General features: G+C 37.9%; 1 protein-coding gene across 2 annotated transcripts in view; it reads right to left on the minus strand.

The window, feature by feature from the left end:
* The window catches only part of MYO1B (myosin IB), an 88,728-nt gene that overhangs the window by 6,463 nt on the left and 68,884 nt on the right, over positions 1 to 13,381 (minus strand). The window contains exons 19-26 of one of the 2 annotated variants that reach the window (XM_008936970.1): positions 12,808 to 12,957; positions 10,949 to 11,017; positions 9,201 to 9,287; positions 8,816 to 8,902; positions 6,105 to 6,191; positions 3,351 to 3,425; positions 2,802 to 2,936; positions 1,783 to 1,889 (exon numbers count right to left, since the gene is read on the minus strand). In XM_008936970.1, the coding sequence (XP_008935218.1) occupies positions 1,783 to 1,889; positions 2,802 to 2,936; positions 3,351 to 3,425; positions 6,105 to 6,191; positions 8,816 to 8,902; positions 9,201 to 9,287; positions 10,949 to 11,017; positions 12,808 to 12,957 (797 nt within the window). The remainder of the gene's footprint in view (positions 1 to 1,782; positions 1,890 to 2,801; positions 2,937 to 3,350; positions 3,426 to 6,104; positions 6,192 to 8,815; positions 8,903 to 9,200; positions 9,288 to 10,948; positions 11,018 to 12,807; positions 12,958 to 13,381) is intronic. The other variant, XM_008936971.1, reaches the window with a different exon arrangement.

Below are 13,381 nucleotides of genomic sequence, written 5' to 3' on the forward strand. Positions count from 1 at the left end.
GCTCTTTCACAGCACTTCAGAGTGACAGGGGAGAACGTGCCTTCAAGATTTGCTGTTCATGTGCACCAAGTCTTCATCAGGGCTTGCTATGCTTGCTGATCACCCCATCTCTATCAGCCTCGGGGTTACACAGCAAAAGCTCCCCTATCAGTTAAGAACTGGTGAAAACAGTTGCTGCTTGCTTTGTTTGGAAGTCACTTTAACGGATCACTTTGATTTAATTATAGTCAAAGTCCTAAATGGAAAGCTTTGCCAAGTCTAGAGCCCAGGAGGAACCAATATGTTACATGGAAGAGCACTACCTTTGTCACTGCATCTCTGGCACACAGGGAGATGGGAGAGAAAAGGAAGGGTACTGATATTTTAGTATGCACAATAGTCCCTCTCTGTTCTTAAATAATTATATTATATCCAGAGAATTAATGAATAATGAATCATTATCATACTAACTAATCATAAACTTTACACAGTAATTTCCTCCACCCTTAGGCCAATTAAAAAAAAAACCAAAACCTAACAAAAACCAGGAGCTGATCATCTCTGAATACAAAATACTTTTTGTCTGAAGACAAAAGGAGATGGAAATGTTTCTAAATGAGTGCAGGGTGGGGAAAGCATTCTAACTTTCTACCGTGTTGGTGCTTTAGGATTTTGGGTTTTATTAACTAGCATTATGAAACCATATTCACCAAAACAGCAAATTCCCTGCGGACTTAGTCCCTCATTACATGAAAAAAAGGAAATGTCTCAATAAAAGAATGACACAAACCAAAAGCAGAGCTTGTTCATGCATGGAACTGCTCTTGTCAACACTTGCAGAACCCTGATCCTTCCTGTACTGAACTGTACTCCTCACTTTACAGTGACTTGTTCCTGCTCAGCTCAAACTCTGGCTTCAAAACAACCAAAAAAGCTCCCAAGATGGACAAGACCTTTGTTTTCAAGAAAAAAATAACAATTTCTAGGCTCACATTCACTTCAGAAGTTCAATTCAACTTTTTTCAAGGATATCAGATTTCTATTTTGTCAGTTTTACTACATAGAGAAAAAAGTGTGTTCCTTAAGTCAAGTCAGGTACTACTGCACTTTCTGGAGTAATGCTAGGTCTGCTCATAAAAATGACAAGAATTCATCAGTTTTTAGGAACTCAGTAATTTAAGAAACCAAAAAAAGTTATCTGCAGAGATTTCACACTAAAAAAAAAAAATAAATCCAAAAGGGAAATGAACTTCTAAGCAACTTTGGCCTCTTTAAGTATCATTTCAAAAAGATATAAACCAATATATCTAACTCTTCAATTCCATAGTCTTCACAGTGGGGCACTGTGCTGAATGCACTGAGTTTGAAGACAGGAGAGCTCCCTAGCATGCCTCATCTGGGAGTGATATTGTCATTTACAGTCTCTCAGTTCACTCTGCATTTGCTGGCTGCAGGAACCAGTGTGAAGGAAACTAGGGGAAAGGGTGAGAGTTATTCCCTTCTACAAGTTCTCCAAACTTTTACGATGTGAACAGGTCACAGGGGTTAGAACAACAAAACATCATGGCTTCTGGACAGAAGAGCTCAGTGTCTCAGCATCTCAGGCTTGGTGGGCTGCAACAATGCTAAGTGAGAAGCAAACCAAGATCAGTTTCCAGGATTGTAAAGTAAAATGAAGGAGGGACACTGTCAAACAAGGAAGATGCACTTTCTTGTTTAAGACAAAAAGTGAAGTCTTGCTTCATTTCCTATGTAAGAACATTGATTTTATTGTACACTAAAAGCAGCAGATTAAGTCACTACCTGGCTGGATATAAAGCCTTCTTGTCCTTGAAAAGTTCACTTGCTTCCAGTTTTTCTTCATATATAAGCTTCTGCTGATCTGTGAACTGGTCTCTGTACTTTTTACACTAAAAAACACAATATGTTAAACAAACCAAAAAGTTATCCTTCCAAATCTGATTCGAAGCAGCAGCACCACAGACTAATGTTTGCTTATTGCTCAAGATGGACATTCTTTGTATACTTCTGAAGTGACTCAGCTCCATCCTACGTGCCACTGTAGCACAGTAACAAACAACAGAGGTGTTTTTCTCTTCACTCATTCTAGATAATTCTGAATTATGCCAAAATCAGTATTTCAACCATCTCATTTATGCATGTTGCATTTGAACGTGAGCTTAACCTAGCAGATACCAGTCACTGGAAGAACTGTGCTAAAAGGATTCACAGAAATACATATATAGTTCCACGATTGTGGAAGCTTATGTAAGCAGAGAGAAATTACAAAACATGGTTGAGTGGATGAATTTTGCAGGCTCAGAAAGAAAAATTGCTCCTTGATAATTCACAGAAAACATAGCCCACAAGACTGGTAAAACATCTCATCAGCACTTACACAGATTCTTGCTGTTCTCTCCATCCAACAATCCAAAACAAATTTCAGCTAACCACAGTTCCTAAGTAAAAAATTCCACCCAGTACTTCCAATGTTGGTCTAAGAGCTAGCCCCAGTCCTGGCCATAGGCACAAGTATTATAAGCTACCAATTAAAAGGCAACAGGCACACTGCTTTACTATTAAGTTAAAAGCTGATGGCAGGAGGCAATCCTCTCTCCCTAGCCCCAGAAAGGAGGAAGCAGGATAGTTATACCCCTTGCACGCCAAAGACAATGATCAAAAAACCATACTTCTTCCAAATAAATAAAATCATCCTGGCTAGAACAAGAAGAAATACATCCTAAAAATAGGCTCTTCATGAGCAAAACTGCTGAAAATCCTATGATGAAGTTCTGTACAGACTAGACCAGAACGTGTCCTACCCTCCACAAATGGAAAATCCTCTTTAGTTCCTTGTGAGTCGAATCCAAGAAAAGGTAAGGTCTCGCTGGCCAGTTTTTATCTATTGGTGATAAAGAAGGCATCTTATTCTTCATTTCCAGGAAGTATTTTTGCATCTGTGACAAAATTGAAGCAAGATGTTTTATTAATGTTCAAATACCACGGTTATTGAAATAGCCACCCAAAAGCAGATGCTCTGATTAAAAGCACAGCTACCAAACTGCAACTCTCAGCTTTCATAAACCTGAATATGGGTTTAAAAAAGCCAGGTATATTGAGAAATGCAGATTTAAATATCACACAAGTGTGGCAAATGCTTAGTTAATACCATTCCCACACTTTCAAAACACTATGACTGTCCTTTCTTTCCAACATCAGAATATTTAATTCGTCAGTTTTCCATATGCTTAGCATGGACATTTCCTTACAAAGGTTATCAAGGCCATAATATAGTTGTTGCTTTTGCCAGAAAAGAAAAGATAATTAACCCACAGAAAATATACATGTGCTTTCTATGGATATATACATACAAGTCTCTGAATGGTAAATTCATAAATTTTTCTTCCAGCGTTGGCTCTGAAGAATTTCCTGTACTCTCTACGGACCTGTAAAGTTAAACAAACCCTCCAAGTGAATACAAAGAATGAATTTGTTTGCACAGGTACTCTTTCATAAAGCTCTATGGCAGAAAATAGTAACAAGGCATAAGAACATGCAAAGTATTCCCTGAAATAGGAACACCAAGTGGGTACACTTAAAATAGATGAACCATATCATGGACCAAGTGGTCAGAAAGTTACCTCAGCTGACCTGAGTACAGTCCTTTGTACACTTAACACAGACTTTGAAATGCTTTTATCTGAAAAGGCAATCTATGAACATATTGTTGAATTCACAGCAGGGATCTATTTTCATCGGCTTTTGCATGAAGTTGGACTAGAAAAAGTCAAGTATCATCACTGATAGAGATTTTGTGCCTGAAGTGACACTGATGTTAATTATATAGTTAACTAATGAACTGTTTCTGATTGTTCTCTTTTAAGATTCTTAATACATAGTTTTCTGTAATGAAAAAGGGATTTTTTTCTTCCCCAGAGCAGACTTATACATGAAAACTCTTTTCCCACAGAGTCTTCATTCCAAAAGAAAAAATTAGGTTTTGGTGCTTCATAAGAGCAGAGAATCAGCAAAAAGGTTGCTTAATGTCAGTAAGCTTCATATTTGTTCCTAAAATTTATTTTTCTTTAAATTTTTTTTAAAAACACAAAAAAAAAAGTGTGATCACTGAAAGCCATTTTTGCAGGTGATACTCATTGTTTAACCTATGCTTGTAAATGCAAGTTTCAGAGTACTTGTTTTGCCCTTCATATTTCTATCGGTGCTAATCAGTGTAGCATCTAAATTCCTCCCTTCAGAAAATGCAAGGTGAGAGAGAGCACGACGGGTTTGCAGTTTATGTGAAGCCCAGGCTCCCATCAAGTTAGCTGAAATACCCCCCAACTTTTTTCAAGCTTTGGCACAGCCCGCAACACACCTGTTACAAGTTTTGAGCAAAAACCAGGAAAAACATCTTGGCTTTGCAAAGTTTACCCCAGAGCAAATTTAGTGGTTTTAGCTATGTGTTGCTGAATTCACCGTAACCAGAAAATAAAGGGAAACCCACAAGGAAAAACCCACATCAACTCAGAAGGAAAAGTTCACTTGGCTTACCCTGGCACACCTGTTGCCCCATGCTGAGTGTCATGCATTTTAAAATAAGCCAGAATTTTGAAAGCAAGAATCTGTCACCATTCTGGGATTGAGTAAACCCCACACATAAATGGGGCTTGCTTCATTACACGTTGAGATGCATCAACAAAACTGACAGCATTCAGCTCTCATCACTCTAGGCAAACCCAGCACAAAATTTTTTTCTCCTCACTTTAAAAGAAAAATTATTAGAGTACTTATTCACTGATTTTCTGTACGGTTTAGAGCTCTTTAATTAGTGTACATCCTTTATTTATTATTCAGGGATGGAAATTAACACACTGAAAGCCTCTCCAACCACAATCATCCCAAATCTCACCGTGTTCTCATAGACTCTCTTTAATGATGTTGCTTTATATTATTCTTCATGAGCTGCAAGGTGTGCAAATTAATTTGGAACAAAGGGACTAATACACACCCACACATCCTACTGACGCTGCAGGGAAGCTGCAAAGCAAGCACTGAGAAATGCAAGCCAGTCCAGAAAAGCCTAAATCTGGAAAGCACCACAAATGCTATTAAAATCTACTTATCGCACAATTAAAAAAAACCCAAAACCTCAAGAATTAGTGCTTTAATCTTGATCACTTGCATCAACTTTAAATCTTCACCTCCATATGTCATGGGTGAAAATACTTTGCCATCAGACAAATGAGAATTGCCTGTGGTAATGGGGATATATTTCAATCACAGGCTATGTTCTTGTGCAGAAAAATCTTCATGTTTCAGGTGAAACCAAAGCGTTCCTTACACTGAAAAACCACACCACAGACAGGCAGAAACATACTCCTGCAGTAATGTGCCTTAAAGGTTTTGGATTCATCAGTTTTCATTTAAATGCTGCTGTTTGATATAAAGCAGCCCGAGTTCTCAGGAGGGACATATATTCTTGTTTTACAATCATAAAACCAGACCTACTTTGGCAGTAATACCTAAGGTGTGATTCTGATCTGCAGAAGGACTTCTTAAAATGGCTCCTTTGTATTTCCAGCTCTGGTTTCTACAGATGTATTTTTATGGATTTTTAAAATACGTAATATACACAAATTATATATAATTATATGTTTTGTAACTATTTTTCTCATTTTATCATTGTAAGGATGAGGACATGGAAGCTTGGCTTTACTCTGTGTTATCAAGCAAATTCTTTTATACTTTTATACTTCTGTAGTCTACAACATTCCTATTGGCAAAAGCGAATTGCCAGCCAAACAAAACTGAGTCAGGTTTCTGCCATTCTTCAGGGCTGCTTCTCTAAAACTACGTTTGAGAACTGTGCTATGTAAATCATTTGGACACAGACCTGAACATCTCAAGATACCATTTTCATAGTCTATTTGCAGAGCAGAACTATGAATGTGTTTCCTTTTGCCAACCAGTCCTTGGAGGCAAGGGACAGAAAACAGAAGATTCTTGTATAATCTCAATTTTTCTGGGAATTCATAGGTAACTGCATGCAATGCCATGCCCTAAAAAGGCTCGATGGAAGCAATAGGACATTATCATTAGCTTTACACCAGGGTTTGAGAAAGTACCTTCAGTCCAAGCCAGTAAGCCCAAATGACTGCAACAGCATGCTTACGCCTAGCCTCCTCCTTCAAGCGTTTCAATTCCCTTCGAGCCTAAAAGGTTTAGATAGTGAACAAAAGAGACAGCCCGATGCAGATAGCACAACGACCAGGAAAAGGCTCCTCCCAAACAGAACAGCCAACTTACAATCAAGAAAAGATGGAAGAACAGCATTTAACCTTTTAAAACCCAACATGTCGGTGTGAATTGGTGTGAAGCCACATAGGAAGTCAAAAAAGACTCCGCTGCTGCCTAAGTGGCACGCACAGGTAAGAGTTATTTGCTATCAGTGTTTCTATCTTCTCTACCATGCACATCTTGCAAGCAGTGGTATCTCATAAGTTGACTCTAATGGAGAACTTGGCCTGCAGTTGCATGATCAAAATGAGGTGTATGAAAATCAAGACTCACTAAGATCTAACTAGTCACTTCTTCCACTGGCAAGTGCCTGGGCCAAACAGGATCAACTCTGAAACTATGTATGCAATGATAAATTACCAGCACTGTATTGAAGGCTTTTATTCTGGAGGTTATTTTTCATTTTGATCTTTATGTATTTAAAAAAAATAATTTTCTCCAGCCTGGTAAAAGATACCTGTCTTTATGGAATGACTGGGTGAATCCTCCAAACCTAGTGCCTTCCTCATGTAAAAAGAGATAGGCACCTACCCACGTTTCATCAATTATTCCCAGTTTGGGAAAACAATTTGCAAAGTAGTCTAAACACAAAGGCATGTGTGGGCAACTTAAGAGACTCTCACATTTCAGGAGATGCCAGTACATTTGTTATCCAGTTATCTGATGATAAAAGTAAATGTAAAATGAAGAGTTCCAGTATGATAGGGTCAGGCACGGCAGCTATAGCCGTGTATCCACAATGTCAGGTTGTATGTTGTCAGACTTGTGCAGCAGCAGTTCCAGCCTGGGCCAGTGACACTTTTCTGATGTAGCTAGAAAGGTTAATTTGGGTTAGATGTGTGCTCTCAAAGAATATGTTTTCACTCTGCTTGCAACAAAACCTCCTACTATACAGCACTGTAAAAACAGGGACTCTGGAAGGCTAAGAATTTATCTTGTGAAAAGGAAGGAAATTTAATACTTTGTTTTGTAAAGCAAGTGATCTCTGATGATAACTTTCAGAAACTTTTGTTTTAAATATTCCCCTGGGAAATGATAAAAGATCAAATCAGTTAACAATTTTTATCTCCTACACTGAAATTATTTTCTAATCGTAATTCAATTTAGATTATCATTATATATATTTTTAGATAATTTCTATTTAAAGAATAAGGGGGCCATTTTTCATTAAATTCCTGTGAGCCAACTGATAAAAATAATTGCTAAAACATGCTTAAAAGTATCCAAATCTACGAAATATTTAAATGAGGAGGTCTAACACAGTTAGCAGTATTGCATCTACTTTCTGGATCTGTCCTTTTTAATTCTAATGGACATCTTAAACCTGGAAACTAAATATCACTACTGCAGTACTGAGCAATACTTTTGGTGAAAGGAACTTTGCTTAAAAAATAAAACAAATTATCAATGTATTGCATTTAAACCAACAGAGAGGAAACAGTGCATCTGTCAAGTTTCATAGCTACCTAAATATCAGGACAGGACTAAAAAGTTCCAAAGTCTCTCTAGTATGAGAGAAATTCTGTGCATGTTTTTTTGGATTCTCAGGGCTGCCCTTTCATTAGAAATCTAATAGATTTTTATCAAAATAGCAAAGGTAAAACTCAGTATTATACTCCAGATGTAATTTGAGCACATTTCTCCATCTAGTTGGCAAGGTGTCCTGCCAACACTCCCAGCACCACCCCTCCAACCTCAATAACTGGAAAGTGTTAAAAACAATGTATTTACTGAATATGGTTTTTGACTAAATTATAAATTTATTAATTGAAACCAATAAATTTTTGGCCTCTAGTGAACAGCATTTCAAATGTTCACATAACCCACAACTACAGGCTGGGGATTAGCAAGAATCTTTCAGTGGGACTTTGCCTCTGAAAACAAACAGCTGATGCTGGAATTCCTGAGATTTTTCTAGGGCTGTAAGTTTAGAATTGCAAACTAACATCATTTTTTGCTAAAAGATCAGGCCATAAAGCCACACTTTACTTGTACTTAATGAAATTTTCTTACTGGTTCAGATCACAGCCAGAGAATCAATTAAACCAATTAAAACTGAAATTTAGTAAAACTTAGTATCTTTGGCTTGAATTTGTAAATGGAGACTATCTAGGGTGCAGAATAGACAGCCTGGTGAAAATCTCAATTGGATCATTAATGGAGTGTCACTGAAAGCACTTGTTAGGGGATGGGGAAAAAAAACACACCAAAAAAAACCCCAGCCTTCTCTCCCCCTGCAAACCATGCTTTGCATATTTACATGTAATTAAGTGCATTTCCTAATTTGAGAGTGCTGTAGCCCAGTCATTCTCAATCTAGTCTAATGGCTTGTTAGTGCAAATCACTACTTGGTAGCCATGCAAAGAAATTCCTACTCTACAAAAACCTGACATACAGAATTTTGTCAGATTTAAGTGTGGCATGAATGGAAATGGAGGGAATCGATGATCATGCTCTATTAAAATCAAATGTATTAGTCATTAAGTCTCACTATTTACTACTAATGAAGGGAGGCATGTGATATGTACATGTGAAGTACCTTATATCCAAGCCAGTAAGCCCAAATAACAGCAATAGCATGTTTATTTCTAGCCTCCTCCTTCAGTCGTCTCAGTTCCCTTCGTGCCTGTGATGCATTTGAAAAGGGGATATAGAAAAGCTTAGGAAAGAAAAGGTTATTGCAAGTTCCCAGTGGTGCAAGAAAGAAAGAAAGAAACCAGTCACTAAAACCAGCAAATATTAAAATTGCATCCCAGCTTCCCAGGCTGCACCAGCTAAAACATGTTAGCGGCAAAGAGAAACAAACAAACAGGAAAATCAGCAGTTTAAGCCACTGAAAATACTCCCAGATAGCTTTATCCTGAAGGGCTGCCTTCATTTGTTGTAGGGACAATGAAGTGCAGCATTTGTTGCTGTTCTCTTACCTGGGTACCATGCCAATAAGCAGCAATTATCGTGGCAGCCTCATTACAGCGCTTCTGATGCTTAAGTTCCCGAAGAAGTTTCCGAGCCTGTAAACAATTGAAAACATTATTTATTTTAAAAAAACCCAAACCTATAATTTCCTAAGTATTTTAAACTAAAGCACTGCATCCTGTAAATTTAGGTAAAACCAAAAACCAATGCCTCCAAATACCAAAGCAAATCAATTCACAGATGCTACATTGCTGTTCCGTGGAGGATTCTGTGCACAAGTGAGAGCGTGGAACAGGCAATTCAGGGGATCTTAATTCAGTGTTTAGTTTTCTCCCAGATTTGCTGCACCACCTGAGATATCTATATGTCTGTCTGTACAGTGGCAACAACACTTTTCCTCCACAGGATACGTCTTACCCATTTAGACTGCAATAAAGTGTAAATCACAAGTAAATTGTCTGGCTTTAGGTCACACTAAAGGCTGCAATCATACAAGGGTTTTACCCATGGCACTGCTACTGCAAAAGAGTATGTTTCTCCACTGACAGAAAACCATAACTTGAGATGAGATTATGTTTTTAACACAGTTTTCTTCAAATACTGCTCATGGGAAAAGACAGCACATCAGTAGTTAGACTCAAAGGATATTTTAAACTCATTTAAAATAATGAAAACAAAGTAAAAAAATCAAGAAAAATAGTAGAATCAAATGATGCTGGCAAAGTTTAAAATATTCTGGGCAGGAGAGGGCTGTTTCCACCTGTAGCTAGTAACTGCAGCCCCTACCTTTGCTCTCTGGCAGGAATGGAACTGACTCCAAAATTAAAAGCAGTTCTCTCTTCCTTAAATAGAAGGGAAAGCCATATTTATTAGTAGGGTGGAGAAAAATTAATAAGAAAACAGAGCAGCCCAGGGACATTTTTTTCTGAAGCTGGACAGCAGTATTTACTTTAAATGCTTTTTTTTGTGAGCTGTTAACCTCATTTTTACCTCTCATTGCATCATCAAGCCTTAAGTCTCTACCATGGCTGCAAGATTATCCCTCCACAAAGTACAAACCACTCAGAGAAGAAGGAGAGTTGTAGCACACTCAGGCAAAGGCCAAGCAAACAGCAATAAAGTACTTGCTCAACACAAGTTGAGTAGGGTACACTTTCATTCACCCCTCTGTTTAGCATACATGAAGACTTAACCCAAGCAACATACTGACCAGGTGACCCAAACTTTTTATTTGAAACTTGCTTTTAATTTTTTTCATTCTTTGAGAATCCTGTTGACCACAGAATAACCACCAACCACAACTTACTTCTTCCAAATCAGTCTAACAACAGATTTCACAAGCCCAGTGGAAGGGTCCTGGACTGTCATGCTCTAGAGCTGTCAAGGCTGCCTCGTTAGCACGTGTCTAGGTCTGCTCTGAGCACCAAAGTCTCTCATTCAGATGCCAGCTCATGTGAAGATGGCACCTCTCTCCAAATTCTCCAACAGAACACTCTCCAAGGATAACCCAGTATTTCTGTGTGGTCCCAGCCTTCCAACTGCACCATTTGCCAGGATTTACAGCCCAGGCTGCATACAGACATCCCAAACTCACCTCTGCTATGGCAAGCCTGAGTGTTTAACAACAGCTAAAACACAGCCACAGCTCAATGGACAGAAGGTGTGAAAGTCAGGAAACTGAGGATACTTAGAGCAAGTTTTCCAACTTGCTCTTCACTTCATCATGTACACAGAGTTGTAGTAGGAAGAAACTCACCTTCCATCCTCTGATGTAAGACTGGATTATAATAGCTGAACTCTTTATCTTCTGATACTTTTTTTGTTGCTGTATTGGAAATAAATGTGACGCTTAGAACAGAATATTGCAATTGTAAAATACTGTATAATATGGGTTTTTTTTGAATTATACAATTACTAACATTGAAAATACGACTAAGGTTTCAAGCACTCACTGTAAAAAGTGAACAATTTTTGACCAGACAGATCAGAGTGCAGATTCTGCGTTCGACTCGAGGGGAAACAAAGCACATCAACAATGCTGCATGGACAATGCCAGCCTCTGTTTACAGAAACACTAAGTTCATGGTCAGCAGCACCAAAGTGACATGGATTAAATACTAACAGTAACAGCTTTATTTGTCTTTCCCATCAACAAACCACCACAAATGCTCAGGTTTGTTGGCTAAGCTTTTTACCATCTTTTCATAAGACTTGTGCTGTTCCTATTACCCACAGTCCCTTTAAAATACCAAATTGCTGATGATAACTTGGGACTAGAAAAAAGAAAACCCATGGATTCCTGAATGACATGCTGGAATATTATCCAAGTATGCCAGTCTGAACAATAAATTTCCTGGACAGCCAAGCACTTTCCTTCTAAAGAGCTCAGTTATCTAGCAGACCAATGGTTAGGATATTAAGTGAACAACAGCTGACAGATTTTGCAAGAAGGCTTTTAGACTTCACCCTCAGCCCACTCAGTTACAGTGAACATCTCTGTGAGCAAGCTAGAGAGAATCCCCTCTAGGCCACATTCATGCCATGACTGATGTCCATCATGCCTTACAAGGGAACAGACAGGCAACTGTCTGCAGATCCTTTAGCCAAGCCTCCAGCACAAGTTATTGTCAAAAAAAGCTTTTTTCATGCATTAAAATCTTTGTGAAACCCTCCAAAACACAGTGCCTCGCAATCATGTTGGGTCAGGAGAATGGTGCCCTCCATCTACATGAAGAAGCTGAGGAAATATCTCTGTCATCACTCATAAGTAATTCTGAGGGTCTTGCCACAACTTCATCCTGCTTTCTTTCCATGTCATAGATTTAATCGAGCTTTCTGATATGCACACAATTACAAAATGCAGCTGAGATATTTAAGAATTGTTTTCAAACTGAAAGCAAATAAATCTTTTTTTTTTATCGTATAAGTCAATGTTATTTACTAACTGACAAAAAGACATGAAAGAGACATATAACAGCACTGTTCAGTTCATGACACAGAACACCCAGTCTACAAACAGATCTGAAACTGCTTTAGAACTGTATTAATAACAATACTGAACTATGAGTCTTATGAGCTATAATTAAAATAAATCCCTGGGATCCACCCAAGCGGCATTCTTGAGCCTCAGATGCAAAGGTTCCAAATAAGGCAAAAATACAAAAAGCCTTAGGAATGATTGAATTCCACAGAATTGCACATGTATATTACTGAACATTTTTTACCCATTAAACATATGTTTTGAAAGCACTGTGAGTGCCAGATGGGACAGCACTTTAGCTGAATGAAAGACTCTTCCCAGCTGGGCCACAAAATCCTGCTCTCCCAGAGCTAAAAGACTCTGAACTTTTTAATTATTTAAGCACAAGCACATGTAAACAATTAGTAGTGGTCTACAGAAATGAAATTTTCTTTATTTACATTATTGGTTCTTAAATGGTAATATAAAATTGAATTCTTTCAAAACTTCCCTATACAGATCAAGGAAAAAACATATCATATGATGACTATATGACATATTATGTCAAGGAAAAAATGTATTAAATAATTAATATTAAAAACAAAATGTATTAAACAATTAAAAGATCCCCCCATTTAGTAAGGATAGTATCTTACTGCATATCTCCTGTACCAGGAAGCAATCACAATCTGGCTTTTTTTCATTAACAAGAAGCGTGTGCGGCACTTCCAACCCCTATAAATCTTCTCAATTAGAGTAGCCAAGTCCTCCAACCGTTGCTTCCTCAGATCTTCTAGTTTGAAGAGCTGGGTATGGTTTTTTTAGGGTTTTGTTTGACATTGGAAGAAAAACAGCAGGGGAGAAGAGACCAAAAAAAAAAAAAAATTAACATAAGCACAGCTATTGTAAGAGAAATCTTTTATATTCAGATCCCACTTTAGTGGGGTTTTGGTCTGTTCTCTTTTATTCAAATCCCACTTTGGTGTGATTTTGGTTTGTTCATCTCCAAAGCGTGGCAGATGGACTGACTCAAGTCAGTGCACCAAAGTTACATTCAATTCAGGCTGACAGCTATTGTAGAATCTTGATTCACACCAATTTTAATGGGTCTAACATTTAAAAGTGCCTTTGCTAATGTTGTATTCCAGAGCAATATATCAAAGCACTGTATCTAAAAAGGCCTGTGGTAACCAGCTAGTGAATTCTGCAGTTTGTAACAGGCTGTCCTTA

The sequence above is a fragment of the Merops nubicus genome, unplaced genomic scaffold (assembly GCF_000691845.1).
Source record: "Merops nubicus isolate BGI_N331 unplaced genomic scaffold, ASM69184v1 scaffold8593, whole genome shotgun sequence".
Lineage (NCBI taxonomy): Eukaryota > Metazoa > Chordata > Aves > Coraciiformes > Meropidae > Merops > Merops nubicus.